The 14,770-nt window shown below is 39.4% G+C and overlaps 2 protein-coding genes across 2 annotated transcripts in view; one reads left to right on the plus strand and one right to left on the minus strand.

Annotated features, from left to right (window-relative positions):
- The window catches only part of SEC61A2 (SEC61 translocon subunit alpha 2), a 213,507-nt gene that overhangs the window by 80,078 nt on the left and 118,659 nt on the right, over positions 1–14,770 (plus strand). The gene's annotated exons all lie outside the window — the stretch shown is intronic.
- The window catches only part of UPF2 (UPF2 regulator of nonsense mediated mRNA decay), a 109,543-nt gene that overhangs the window by 74,135 nt on the left and 20,638 nt on the right, over positions 1–14,770 (minus strand). The window contains exons 5-7 of the mRNA XM_058532417.1: positions 10,991–11,188; positions 1,262–1,411; positions 31–134 (exon numbers count right to left, since the gene is read on the minus strand). Coding sequence (XP_058388400.1) covers positions 31–134; positions 1,262–1,411; positions 10,991–11,188 — 452 coding nt within the window. The remainder of the gene's footprint in view (positions 1–30; positions 135–1,261; positions 1,412–10,990; positions 11,189–14,770) is intronic.

Here is a 14,770-nt window from a genome sequence, read left to right on the forward strand (position 1 = left end):
TTGAGTAAAGTGACACAGAGACAATCATACCTTGTCTATTAGATCTCGGTTGACACAGTTGGGCAACTGCTGGAGGAAAGCATCTACTATAAGCTTGAGATGAGATCCAGTGCTGGTTTCTTCATCCTCTTGTTCTAAAACAAAATTAGTTTTTAAATAGGTCAAAAAATTCACAGAGACAATATAAGAATAAAAACATCCAATTACAAGTTATTTGAGAAATAGATAATCTAGAGCACTTTTCTTACTCCTGAAAAAATGAAGCATTTTTTGAGATATTACTTTAGACAGTCTGGGTATCTCTAGAAGCACAACCCCAAGTCACTACCATCTTTCAGATATCAACTATAAAAAGGCAAATTTTTCAATTAGACACAAAATCTTAATCATAAATTGCCTGTAGTTTTATAGTAAATCTGTTACTTTTATCTGCCGAATATTCCTTCCCCCATGTCTTCAATTAACATCACTCTCACTGCTTTCCTCTGAAGGCAATCCATGGGATTCTGATGGGGAAGGGTGCTGCCAAAGCACAGCACACCACCATTCCTCTCAGCTTCAGGTAAGCAAGACACAGGACAAGCCAAGTCCTTCCATGATACTTATATACAGACGGTGGAAGAGAATCTCTCTTTTCCTTTGATGTCTAGCTGGTATGATTTGAGCCTGGCGCAGCGTCCAGCCATGCCCACCCTCCCTTCAAGACATGGAGAAAGAGAATGTGCAGTAAGAAACAATAAAGCCAACAGAGAGAAAAGCAATACCGACAGAAGGTATCCTTCTAATAAAGAATCACAACTAAAAAAGAAACTTGATAGAAAGTCTTTAGGAAATAATTAAAATGTGATAATTTTATCACTAATACAAAACAATTGTAAAGCGAGATAAAATTATCACAGATGAACTGATATACTAGTTGTCTTTTTATCTCTCAATCATTTTAGAGTAACTTTCAAATACATTTATGCTAAGATTGTAAAGACTATATCACAGAATTAAAATAAATTCAGGATAATGCTGGCAAATAGAGAAGTATAAGAAATATCTATTAAGATATTTAGAATTCAGATGATCACTAAAGCTTGGAGTCACATAAAATGGGACATGCAGTGTTTCTGCTCTAAATCAAATTCCAAAAAGGTGATGGCCTGAAAACAACAAGAAAATCGGGTATTAAAGAGTAAAGATCCATATTCTTAGGCAACAGCTTTGTGTATAAAAACTAATCAAAAACTAAAATTTTGGGCAAAATAGTGCTTACCTTGCTCATCAAGAAGTTTCTTTGTAAGATCTTCAGCTTCATCTCCACCCTCTAACTCCAAGGTGTCATCGTTAATTTCTAGGTTCTCCAAGTCAAGTTCCAAATCATCAGGATTTGATACCTCCTTATTATCCTTAGGTTCTTTTGCCTCTGTTCAAAAATAATCAGTATCTCTGATTTAAAAGTCATATTAAAATCCTACTGCAAAAAATAGATAAGGATTCACAAAATCTGCATTGTCTTAGAATCTACATGTATACCTGGCAACAAACCTGAGTATAAATTTAACATATTCAGATTTTATAAAATATTATTATGCTCATCGAGAACAAAGACCATAACTTCCTTGATTCTATATGCCACCTGTTCACTGAAGGAAGGAATGGATGGCTGGATGGATGGATGGATGGATGGCTGGCTGGCTGGCTGGCTGGCTGGCTGGCTGGCTGGCTGATGGATGGATGCATGAAAGGAAGGAAGGAAGGATGAATGGAGACATACATGGCATGAGGATTTGTGGTAAAGATAAGAGGAAAATGAAGTTGGTTAGGTAAAGTGGACTCAGACTAAGGAGGGTCTCAAACTCCAAGATGAGGAGTTGAGACTTTCTCTTTTACTCAGTATGACCATTGCTAGGTCATGAGCAGGAGATAACATTTAAATGTGATGTAAAAATTAACTTACCAACAATATACAAGATCAGTTAGACAGGAAAGACTAGCTGTAGAAAGACCAATTAGGAAAATATCCTTAAAATTTAGGTGTCAGGGATTAGAGGACAAGAAAAAATGCAAGAAAACAAAGGATAATGGCCAGGAATTGGTAAAAGGCTAAATAGGAAGGATGAAAAAGAAAGACGTACTAAACCTGATTTTAGCAAAATTGGTTGCTGGGTTCACTATCCTAACCTTACTTGTGTTTGCAAATTTTCATGAGTAAAAAACAAAAAAAACCTGAGTTCAAGAATTTATGCTTAAAATAGTGGTGGAGTTACAATGTAAATGACTGAAATTGTTATATTTCTCAGGCTCATCTTCTCTTACAGTCTCTAATCCTGTAATTTCTGTATTGAAAGCAGAAATGTTTTACTGACACTTGCTGCCATACCATATTTGGGAGAATCAAAGCTCTAACTAGTATGGATTGGTTTTGCTGCCTCTACATGGAGACAGACTATTTTCTCATTCACTCATTCTTTCATTCAACTAACATTTAAATTCCTCCTACATAGTAAGTACTGTTCTAAGTGGCAAGGATACCACTTCGACTGTATCACACAAATCCCCTGCCCATACGGAGCATACACTCAGTCCCCAGGGTTCCCTGATGTCTGGCAATCAAAAAACCAACATTTACTGATTAGACACTATGTATTCAGAACTATGTTAAGCTGCTGAACATTCAGAAAAAACTTAAAATGTGACCTTGCTCTCAAGAAACGTACAATCTACCTGAGGAAGTTAAACTAATATGCATGTGGGAGTCAAGTGGGATATGGTGAGGAGAGGGTTCCAAGCAGAAGACAGAACGATGCATGAAGGCCATGAGGCAAGAAGAATGGCTGCTACAGAGACTGAAAAGGAGAAAAAAGTAAGGGTAACGTGGTGACAGACAGTTGAAGACGAAGACCTGAACCAAACTATGCAGGGTCCTGAAGACAAGGTCAACATTATATTCCAAATAAATATAAAGCCATTAAAAGGTATTAGGGAGGAGAGTAAAATTAATTTTTTAGAATGCAGAGAAGGGAGCAAGAGCAAACCCAGGGCAGTCAAGTGGGAGGTATTATACAGTAGCCCAGGTTAAGAGATGATGGTAGCTTAGATCAGAATAGTAACAATACAGATAAAACAAATGTGAGATACATTTAAGAGGCTGGATTAACCAGACTTGATTGCTAAACTGATGACTCCCTCCTTCCATCTGACGCTGAGAAACACTGACATTTAAAAGGGCAAATGAAAATGGAAGCCCAAGATAAGTAAAAAGAAAAATCAAGAGGGTTTAGTACCAGAGAAGCCATGGGAAGAAAGAAGTAGTAAACTGTGTTGAATGCTTTGAGAGATGAAATGAGACAAAGACTGGAAACTGCTCATGAGATACAGCAACATGAAGGTGATTGGTAACTTTGGCAAAAACAGTTTCAGGACAGAGGTGCAGCTAGACTGGAGCCAGGACTGGAGCCAGACTGGAGTGGATTGAAGTATGAGGAGCCAAGAAAGTGAAGCAGCGGTATATGCCAATTCTTTCGAGAGGACTGCTTAAAAGAGACATAGGACAGTAGCTGGAAAGGGATGGGAGGCCCAGGAGGTTTCAAGGTACTCACAATTTGTTTGTTTTGATCTGTTTTGTTTTGTTTTTTAGAGATGAAAAGTTTGAATACTGAGGTAAAGATCCAGAAGAGAGACACAGAGATTGATTAATGTTAAAGATATAGAAAGGGGATAATGGATTGCACAGGGTTTGGGAGACATAGGAAGACAAGATTCAGAGTAAGAAGATGGACTGGCTTTTGATCGGCAGTGTAAAGGTTCATCATACCACCCAAGGAAGAAATATTCTATAAGTGCTGAGGCAGGTAGATTTATAAATAAGAAGGGCATAATGTTGAGGGAGTTCTATGTGATGGCTTCCATCTTCTCTATGAAGTACTATATCGAGCATAATCTTATGCTAAGGAGTGGAGTGGAATGAAAACTGGCAAAAGAATGAAAATGTGTTACGGGGTGTGGGAGAGTGAGCTGATGACAGAAATGCTGTCAAGTTTCCACACAGTGTTGAGGACCTGGTTGAGGTTGGTGATCGTGAATTTATAAAGTTATCCAAGTATCTCACTGATCATCTCTAGGAGAGCTCAACAGTTTGGATACAGAAACCAATATGGTGGATGACTTGAGATTATCCAGGGTTGAACTTGACAGGCAGATATGAATGAAGGACAAAGGGAGAAAGAATGTACAAGGGAGAGATACTAAAGATGCAAACCAGAATGCAGTCTAGAAAAGGAGGTAAGTGAAGACAGGCGGAGACTACTGGAAAAGCAAAAAAACTGAGTGAGTCAAGCAAGGGACTAGAGGTCTCAAAGAGGCAGAAAAACAGGGGCAGTGAGGATACTTGAAAAAGTAAGCTCTAAGGATACAGAGATATTTGAGCTACTGATTTCAGAGGTGGTGCAGTTTAGGAAGGTGAATTTTGTATCATGCTACTACAAATGAAAGGCAAAACAAAGATGCCTTAAGTTCAAACAAGTTACTGGCAGAGAAACTGTCACATAGTTTTTATCCACAAAATACTTCTAACAAATAAAAGGGCACTTTCTTCCTTTCAATAAGTTCAACTGCTTTAATTAGTTACCAAATTCTACCTGTTCATTCTTGGCCATATTTCTCTATGTAAGAACATATATCCCTTCTCTTCATTCCTGTTACTGCCTCCATTACTTATCTCTCACATTACTAAAACAGAGACCTAATTGGTCAACACCACACTTCTACTCTAATTTATCTTACATACCACTGATAGAGTAACCTTTGTAAAGCAAAAAGCTGCTTATCAATCACACCTATACCATATAAACTTCAACTGAATGGTATTCAAGGTCTGCAGCAAAAACAATCCAAACCAATTTCTCACTGCTCTCCTAATTTATTACATCTTCTAAACAGACAAAATGAATTATTTGATGGTGACTTCCTCTCCAAACATACTGATCGTTTCTAGCTTCTATGTCTTTTTTCATGCCATTCTCTCTACCTGGGAGACCCACCCCGTTTCTTGTCAAAATCCAAGCCAAGCTTCAAAGTTTGTCACAAAGGTCCATCCATTTCATCTATAGACTTTATCTGATCTCCAACCAGGTGAAGTGGCTCCAGGGTCCTGACTGCCACAGTCTTTGTACTTGTCTCACAGCCCCACTCTCACTATACTTCAGATTATAATTATCTGAGGCCCTGGCTGCTCCCCACTAATGTGATTGTGAGTCCACAGACACCATGTCATATTTGTCTCTCCCGTGGCACTCAGTACACTGTCTCACAAGAGAGGTCGAGGCCCTAAACCCACTTCCTGAAACGGAAACAAGCCCCTTCAAGTAAGTCAAACTTGCATGATATGAAAAACCTAGACAATGGCAGAAATAATGCAAATTTTTCAAATCCTTAAAATTGGAAAAAATATTAAGGTGACTAATGTTTTATAATCCAGTCCTCACTAGGGTTTGAACTGTATCTATGAGGAAAAGCCTTTTTAAAAATCTTCACTGACAAACTGGGTAGTAGGTATCTAAAATGAGGACTTTTATACATATTATTCCCTATACTTTTTGAAATACTTGAAATATTTCAATACTACTCTTCATAAAATATAAAGTAAAATGTAACTTAAGATAAAAATATCTTCAAGATGAACCAAGAGGTTTTAATATTTTCAAAATACCACAAGGGCCTCTTGTAAAGTGCTCGTGCCATAAGACGACTCTATTACCTTGTTCACAAAAATAGCATAACTTTAAGGTTCAGTGTATTTTAACTTAGATTCTGAAGAATGTCATAAAACGTAAGAAATTGGTTTACTATTTTTCCTCGATTCTGAAGAATATCATAAAGCGTAAGAAATTGGTTTACTATTTTTCCTCTAATTAGTGTCCTAACCAGCACCAGCCCACCCCTCATTCCATATACACACACTATAGTATACACACACACACACACACACACACACACACACACTACAGTATATGTATATGAAAAAAGGACAAAACTAATCCTTTTTTTAAAAACAAGTTAAAAACTTTTGTGTTTGGGTGATGATGTGTCGATGTAGGTTCATCGATTGTAACAAATGTACCACTGTGGTGGGGGATGTTGACAGTGGGGGATACTGTGTTTGTGTGGGGGCAGTGAGTAAATGCACTTGCTGCTTAATTTTGCCGTGAAACTGAAACTGCTCTAAAAAATGAAGTCTAGGGCCTGGCCCCATGGCCTAGTGGTTAAGTTCAGTACACTCCACTTCAGCGGCCCGGGTTCAGTTCCCCGAGCGTGGACCTACACTACTTGTCAGCAGCCACGCTGAGGCAGCGACCCACATACAAAATAGGGGAAGACTGGCAACAGATGTTAGCTCAGGGCAAATCTTCCTCAAGTAAAAAGAGGAAGATTAGCAATAGATGTTAGCTCAGGGCAAATCTTTCTCAGCAAAAAAAAAAAAAAAAAATCAATAAAAAATAAAAAATGGGGAGGAGATTTGGTGGATGGAGGAGGATGCAGTGAAGATTGTTAAAATCAGCCTGCATGTTACTGGTGAGGAGTGATGTCAGCATCATGGCGGAGTGAGCTTTCTCCATTGAACTCTCCCCCTCTAAGACACAACAAAAAGGACATTCATATTCCAACAGAAGCTATTCACAGAACACAGGGGACGTCTGAGGCACCCAGGCAGCAATACACCCAAGGACTGAGGTGCTGGAATCCCCAAAGTGGAAGGAGGTAAGAGGCGCTCCCTTCCTTCCCCAAGGACTGCGACCCAGAGACTGAGACCATGTGGCTCTCGGAGGAGGGGGAGGGGAGGCTAGCTGCGTGAAAACCCGCACTCTCCAAGACCCCTCACAGCCCGAGGGAATCCCCCTATGGAGGGAGCAGAACTGTTGCAAGGGTAGTTTCAACAAGCTAGCCCCTCAGGAGAGCAGAGAGCAATAGCGAGGTGAGAAACCTCTGAGATCAGGGAGGCGAAAGTAAGCACCCCTTCCCCACCTGGCCTGCCCGACTGGTGCTTCAGCTCAGCCCCGTCCCCAGAGGCAGTGGCCCCCAGGTGCCCAGGCCCGACCAGCAGGGGGGCGAGCCTGCACCACCACACCAGAGGCAGCAGCAGCTTAGTCCCCACCACACCACAGCCCCAGCTGCTCCAGCTGGACCAAGCCACGGCCCCAGCTTCCCCGGCTCCACCATGCCATGGCCCTAGCTCTTTCAGCTGGAAGGTGCCCTGCCCCCAGCCCCTTCAGCTCGACTGCCCCCATACCCCCGGCTCCAGTGCCTCGGCTTGGCCTGTGCGCAGGCTCCAGCTGACTTGGCACCAGCAACTTCAGCCCACCACACTCCAGTTCCAGCTTCTTCGGCCCAGCGCACTCCAGTTCCAGCTTCTTCGGCCCAGCGCACTCCAGTTCCAGCTTCTTCCGCCCAGCGCACTCCAGTTCCAGCTTCTTCCGCCCAGCGCACTCCAGTTCCAGCTTCTTCCGCCCAGCGCACTCCAGTTCCAGCTTCTTCCGCCCAGCGCACTCCAGTTCCAGCTTCTTCCGCCCAGCGCACTCCAGTTCCAGCTTCTTCCGCCCAGCGCACTCCAGTTCCAGCTTCTTCCGCCCAGCGCACTCCAGTTCCAGCTTCTTCGGCCCAGCGCACTCCAGTTCCAGCTTCTTTGGCCCAGCGCACTTCAGCTGCAGCTGCTTCAACCCACTCGCACCCGAGCCCCAGCTGCTTTGGCCCAGCTGTGCTCCAGCTCCAGTTGTTCCCACGCTTCCCCCCTAGCAGCCTCCACTCAGCCACACCACAGATCAGCCAGGGGCTGACAAGAGTGCCCACGGATTGAGGCTGGCTAGAATACACAGCCCTTGACCCCCACCCAGCGGCAGTAAGAGGAAGCTGTGACCATATATGTTCACTATGAGGAAAGGTAAGCCAACACCAACAGGCACCATGCAAAAATATATTAAATCTCCAGACCAAAAGGAAAATGACAAGTACCCAGAAGTCAACCCAGAAAGCACAGAAATGTATAACCTTAACGACAGAGAATTCAAAATAGCCATCATAAAGAAGCTTAATGAAATACAAGAAAACACAGACAGACAATTCAGTGAAGTCAGGAGTTTCTTCACAAAAGAGATTGAAACTATAAGAAAAACCAATCAGAAATCTTAGAGATGAAAAACACAATAGAGGAGATAAAGACAAATCTGGAAGCCTTAAGCCCAGAACTGACAATATGGAGGAAAGAATTAGCAATATTGAGGACAGCAATGCAGAAATGCTCCAGATGGAGGAGGAAAGAGAACTAAGATTAAAAAGAAATGAAGAAACTCTCTGAGAAATATCCGACTCAATTAGGAAATCCATCATAAGGATTATAGGTATTCCAAAGGGAGAAGAGAGGGAAAAAGGAGGAGAGAACTTGTTCGAAGAAATAATAGATGAGAACTTCCCAAACCTGGGGAAGGAGCTGGAAATACCAGTGAATGAAATCAACAGATCTCCTAAATATATCAACACGAAAAGACCCTCTCCAAGGCATATAGTAGTAAAGTTGGCAAAAGTCAATGACAAAGAAAAAATATTAAGGGCAGCTAGACAAAAAAAAAATAACAATCAAAGGATTTCCTATCAGGCTCTCAGCTAATTTCTCGACAGAAACTTTACAGGCTAGGAGAGAGTGGAACGATATATTCAAAATTCTAAAGGACAAAAACTTTCAGCCAAGAATACTCTATCCAGCAAAAATATCCTTCAGATATAATGGAGAAATAATAACTACCCCAGATAAACAAAAGCTAGGGGAGTTCATAGCCACAAGACCCTCACTACAAGAAGTGCTGAAGAAGGCCCTCATCCCTGAGGAAAAAAAGAGAAAGGAGATTCAAAGTTTTGAACAAGGAGGAAAATGGGTCAACAAAACCAGAAAAAATAAAAAATGAAGTGTACATTTTAAAAAAACTCACTTTCGTGCATCAAAGGACATTATCAAGAAAGAAAAAAGACAATCTTTAGAATGGGAAAAATATTTGCAAATCATGTATCTGATAAGCGGCGAGTATCCAGAATATATAAAAAATTCTTACAACAAAAAGACAATCAATTAAAAAATGGTCAAAAGACTTACACGTTTCTCCAAAGAAGATATGTAAATGGCCAATAAGCACACAAAAAGATGTTCAGCATCACTAGTCATTAGAAAAATGTAATCAAAATAACAATAAGGTACCACTTCACACCCACTAGGACAGCTATAATAAAAAAAAAAATCAGATGATAAGTGTTGGTAAGAATGTGGAGAAACTGGACCTCTTGTACATTGCTGGTGGGAATGTAAAGTGGATCAGCCACCATGGAAAAGAGTTTGGCAGTTCCTTAGAAAGTTAAACATAAAATTACCACATGACCCCACAATTCCATTCCTAGGTCGATACTCAACAAATTGAAAACAGGGACTCAAACAAGTACCAAAATGTGGAAACAACCCAAAAGTCCACCAACAGATGAATGGATAAACAAATGGATACCACAGTATACACACACAATGGAATATAATTCAGCCACAAAAATAAATGAAGTACTAATAAATGCACAATGTAGATGTACCTCCAAAACATGATGCTAAGTGAAAGAAGTCAGACACACAAGATCACACATTGTGTGATTCTAGTTATATGAAATACTCAAAAACAGATAAACCCATAGATACAGAATGCAGATTGGTAGTTGCCAGGAGCTGGGGAAAGGAGGAATGGGGAGGCACTGAATAATGGGTATGGGAGTGATGCAATGTTTTCAAAGTATGTATTATAATATTTGTACATCAAAAGCAAAGTACACTACTTCCTATTTTTAGTATAAGGCTCAAATATTACTAATCTTAACTTGAAAAGCAGTATAACACGGTAGTTAAGAGCACAAGTCATTCATTAACAGGGCTTAAATTTCGGATCTACCACTGACAAGCTGTGTAACCCTGCGTAGTTACTTAACCTTTGTGTGCCAGTTTTCTCATCTGAAAAACAGGGAAAACAAGAATGGCTGCCCCATAGGGTTATTATGAGGATTAAATGAATTCTTATTTATATTATAAAGTGCTAAAATGATGTTTGGCACAAAGTGATTCTTAAATCAAAATTATTAGCTACTATTTTATAAAAAGACTCCCTAATACCGGCCCAGTGGCACAAGCGGTTGAGTGCGCGCGCTCCGCTGCGGCGGCCCGGGGTTCGCTGGTTCGGATCCCGGGCGCGCACCGATGCACTGCTTGGCAGGCCATGCTGTGGCAGCGTCCCATGTAAAGTGGAGGAAGATGGGCACAGATGTTGGCCCAGGGCCGTCTTCCTCAGCAAAAAAAGAGGAGGATTGGCGGATGTTGGCGCAGGGCTGATCTCCTCACAAAAAAAAAAAAAAAGACTCCCTAATAAAGTATCAGAATACAAAAGTAAATTTTTAAAAAATTATCTGCTATCTCTCCAAATCCCTGCCACCATGCCCTTCTAATTACTCTTCTCCATCTCTCCAGTTTAGCAGAATTCCCTTTAGAAAAAATGGTATGACGGGCACTCAGGACCTCCCACTCTGTTAATGATCTCAAATCTTCTCATTTCTTTAAAGTAACTCTTCCTCACAAAGAGTTAGTGGTATCTAGCCTAGAAAGAGCATTACAGGTAAAGAGCACTATAGAGCTAACAATCCCTAACAATCCAATTGAGGGAAATTCAGATCTTACCAAGATCCCACACTAATTCATTATATCATAAATAAACATTTTCAAACTATTTCAAGTTAACTTAAATGTTTTGGCACTGTTGAAAGTACGTCAATTTTCAGCCTTCATGCTCCATTCCATATAATTCTGTCATTCATTTAATCTAATGACTCAATGTTAATATTACAAAACTAGTAACTAAAAAAGTTTTTTTTTTACAAATACTATTTTGAAACTAATTTTTATAGCACTTAACGTAAAAATTTGTCCTCTAGAATTTACCTTTGGAATCATCTTTGTTGGACTCTTTATTCTGACAACCTTTTTCATTATCTTTAAACAAGATGGCTGGAACAAAGGCTTTCAAATCAATGAGGTTCTCGTAAAAATTGCGAGCATCTTCATCTTCCCATATACCACCTTCCAAGTCATATTCTCCAGGTTTACCAGGCGTAAATATATCAATTCCAGGCCCATGCTCTACAATAAAAAAAATCACAGGGTATTAAAACCATTTTGGGTTTAGTATGCTAAATGGGACAAGATATTTTATATTTTCAATTTTTTAACTAAGGAATCTTGAGTGTTTCAATTAACAGAAGCTTCTTCAATCAACAAGCACTCTGGACTATTCATGTAACCATCTTTAACATCAAATCACAAAATTGTGTTTTAAGTAAAGCTCTAAACCAGGACAGACTAGAGGACAGCATAAGATAAAGATACTTTTCTCTTAAACATTTTAACCAATTAATATGAGATTACATAGCTATTTGATATATTAGGTCTACCTTTACGAATTTAAAACCAAAATAAGAAATATATAAGCCTGGCCATTCCTAAAATATCCAGCTTAAAGTCCCACCTCCCCTATGAAGTATTTTTTTGATGACTCCCAACCCTCTGTACCACTTATATCACAATTATCTTCACATGTAGACCATACACCCTTAATTAGGAAGCATCTTTTCTTTTGGTGTAATCCTTGGTAAAAGGCAGACTGCCATTAATGGTCAATTGATAAATAACTGGAAAAGAACGGAAGATGAAGAAATATATAGATATTTCAGTAGAGGGTGGAAAACCATGTATTTACACACAGACACACACACAGTGTCTACCTTTGCAGACAACTATAGATTCTTAAATTCAGAACATTAAAAGTAATTAATTTCCTACTTCATAATCAGGAGACCATTCATGAATTTATCTATTCTCACTGTGCTTATCTCCAAACTAGAATTGTAAATAGGAGAATAATCATGCAGATTAAAAATAACCCTAAGAAAAATTACATTATTAAAAGAACAACACTAAAACAACAAAATGCTGGCTCCCTAATCCATTACTTATGTTTCTTACAGCAAACATATTTAAACAGAGGACACTAAGCCCATACACTATAAGGGAAAAGACTGATAAATTTACAACTGTTTAATGAAAAATAGAAACAAAAGCAAACGACAAACTAGAAGATAATACCAACAAGATTTATACAAAGGAATTAATATCCATAATATAAAGAGCTCCTATAAATAAAGCCCAAAATTTCAACAGAAAAATGGATAAAGTCTTGAACAGGTAAGTAAAAAAGCATATGAAAAGATCTTTAACCTCAGTACTAATCAGGATAATGTGAAATAAAACAAACATTTATCACTTTGATCCATTAGATAATGTTTAAAAAGACTGGTATCATCAAATGCTGACAAGACAATAGGGAAGAAGAACTCTCATATCCTAACTAGAGTACAAATTGATATAGCATTGGGAGGGTATAATTTGTCAGTATCTATCAATATTTGAAATAAACACAACCTTTGATCCTGCAAGATTCCTTCTAGGAATATATACCTTAGAAATAACAGAAAATGTGAACTAAGATTTACAAGGATGTTCATTATAGCACTGTTTGTAACAGAGCAAAATTGGAAAGAACCTAAATATCTATCAGATGAGATAAGGGCTGACAAACTACATATATACACTATAATACTGATCAGATGTTAAGACGAATGAGGTCTATCTACCTGAACGGCCTCAGAAAGCTCTCAAAAATATATTATTGCAAGAAAAAAGGAAGTCATGCAAAATAACATCCTATATAAATTAACAATACAGCTATATAGAGATATCTGATTATATATTTTGCATATATATTTTGTATAAAAAAGTCTGGACAGACTATATTAAACTGTTAACCACGGTGATCTTGGAGAATAGAATGGATACGACAGGAGACTTTCACTTTCTAATATGCATGAATATTCTGCATATCTGAAAAACAATGTATTTGCATAATAATTATAAATTATAAAAAATTCACTTTCTGAGAGGCAAAAAATGCCACAGAGTCAAAAAGCAATAAAAAATTGGGAGAAATATTTGCAATGCATATGAAAAAGAATAATTTCCTTAATATGCCAAAGTGCTTTTACAATTCAATTTAAAAAATAGATAAATATTTGATTTAAAAAAAGGAATGCGGGCCTGCCCAGTGGCATAGTGGCTGGGTTCGCGCACTCTGCTTCAGCAGCCCAGGGTTCGCAGGTTCAGATCCCTGCGCGGACCAGTGCGCCACTCAGCGGGCCCTGCTATGGTGGCACTCCATACACAAAATAGAGGAAGATGGGCACAGATGTTACCTCACAGCTAATCTTCCTCAGCAAAAAGAGAAATATTGACAGAGGTTAGCTCAGGGCCAGTCTTCCTCCCAAAAAAAGAAAAAATAAGGAATGGGTGGGGCCAGCCTGGGGGTGTAGTGGTTAAGTTCTCGTGCTCCACTTCAGCAGCCCGGGGTTCACGGGTTCAGATTCCAGGCATGGACCTACACACCACTCATCAAGCCACGCTGTGGCAGCGCCCCATATACAAAATAGAGGAGGACCAGCACGGACATTAGCTCAGGAACAATCTTCCTCAAGCAAAAAGAGGAAGATTGGCAACAGATGTTAGCTTAGAGCCAAGAATTAGATAGCTCGATATGGACTAATATGAAAAGACATCAAGATATACAGTTAATTGAAAAAAGTAGCTGCAGAACAGTATATATACTATGATCTCATTCCTGTGAGGTAAAAAAGGATATTCTGATCACTGAAAGACTTAAGCCTCTTCAGCCTAAGATGAAGTATCAGTGACCTAAAACAACTAAAAAACCAGGCAAACAAAATAATACAACATTTTCAAACACTGGACATCAGGTAGCACAAGAAAGTGATTCCTAAGAGAGAAGAAACAAAAAAACTGAGCCCTACAATTAACTGCCCTAGCTTACTGCCTGGTAAGGTTCTCCAGGCCATGGCCATTAGGGAGAAGCCAGGCAGATCCTAGCAGTCTCCATGAGTTGAGGACGACAGAGCTGAGAGTGCTGCAAGACTCCAGCCCAGGTAGCTAGGTTTTGCAGGACAGAGTAGCAGAGAGGAGAAAGCAGCACAAAGACAGACCTCAAAGATCTGGAGAAGGTCCCCCTTGCATGTTCAGCCAGATACCAATCAACCCCTATGAGTGAGGGAACTGGGTGAGACTGGGAAAATAATTATGCATGAATCCTCTAATTCACAGGAAATCAGGTAGAGTACAGAAGGATATTGCCTCAGTAATCAGGAAAATTTGCCATAAACTAAAGGCTACTGATGCCACCTAACGAAGCAAGCCTGAAAAGGATGAAACTATTTCCAAGCAACTTAACTGTGCCCCAGAACAAAGCTCAATAATATTTCTAATACAAAAATATCCAGCACATATCCAATAAAACATGATCAAGCATGCAAAGAAGAAAAACTACCAGCGATGTAGAGAAGATCAATCAATCAATCAAAACCAATGCAGAAATGACATAAATGATAAAATTAGTGGACAAAGACATTAAAAATTATTATAACTATATTTCATATTCTCAACAACCTAGAAGATAGACTGAGCACGTTCAAGACCATGGAAAATATAACCAGCTTCTAGAGATAAACACTACATTTCTATATGAGATTAACAGTATACTAGAGGGGCCAGCCCAGTGGTGTAGTGGTTAAGTTCACACGCTCCACTTCGGTGGCCCAGTGT

This window comes from Diceros bicornis, chromosome 36 (genome assembly GCF_020826845.1).
Source record: "Diceros bicornis minor isolate mBicDic1 chromosome 36, mDicBic1.mat.cur, whole genome shotgun sequence".
NCBI classification, from domain to species: domain Eukaryota; kingdom Metazoa; phylum Chordata; class Mammalia; order Perissodactyla; family Rhinocerotidae; genus Diceros; species Diceros bicornis.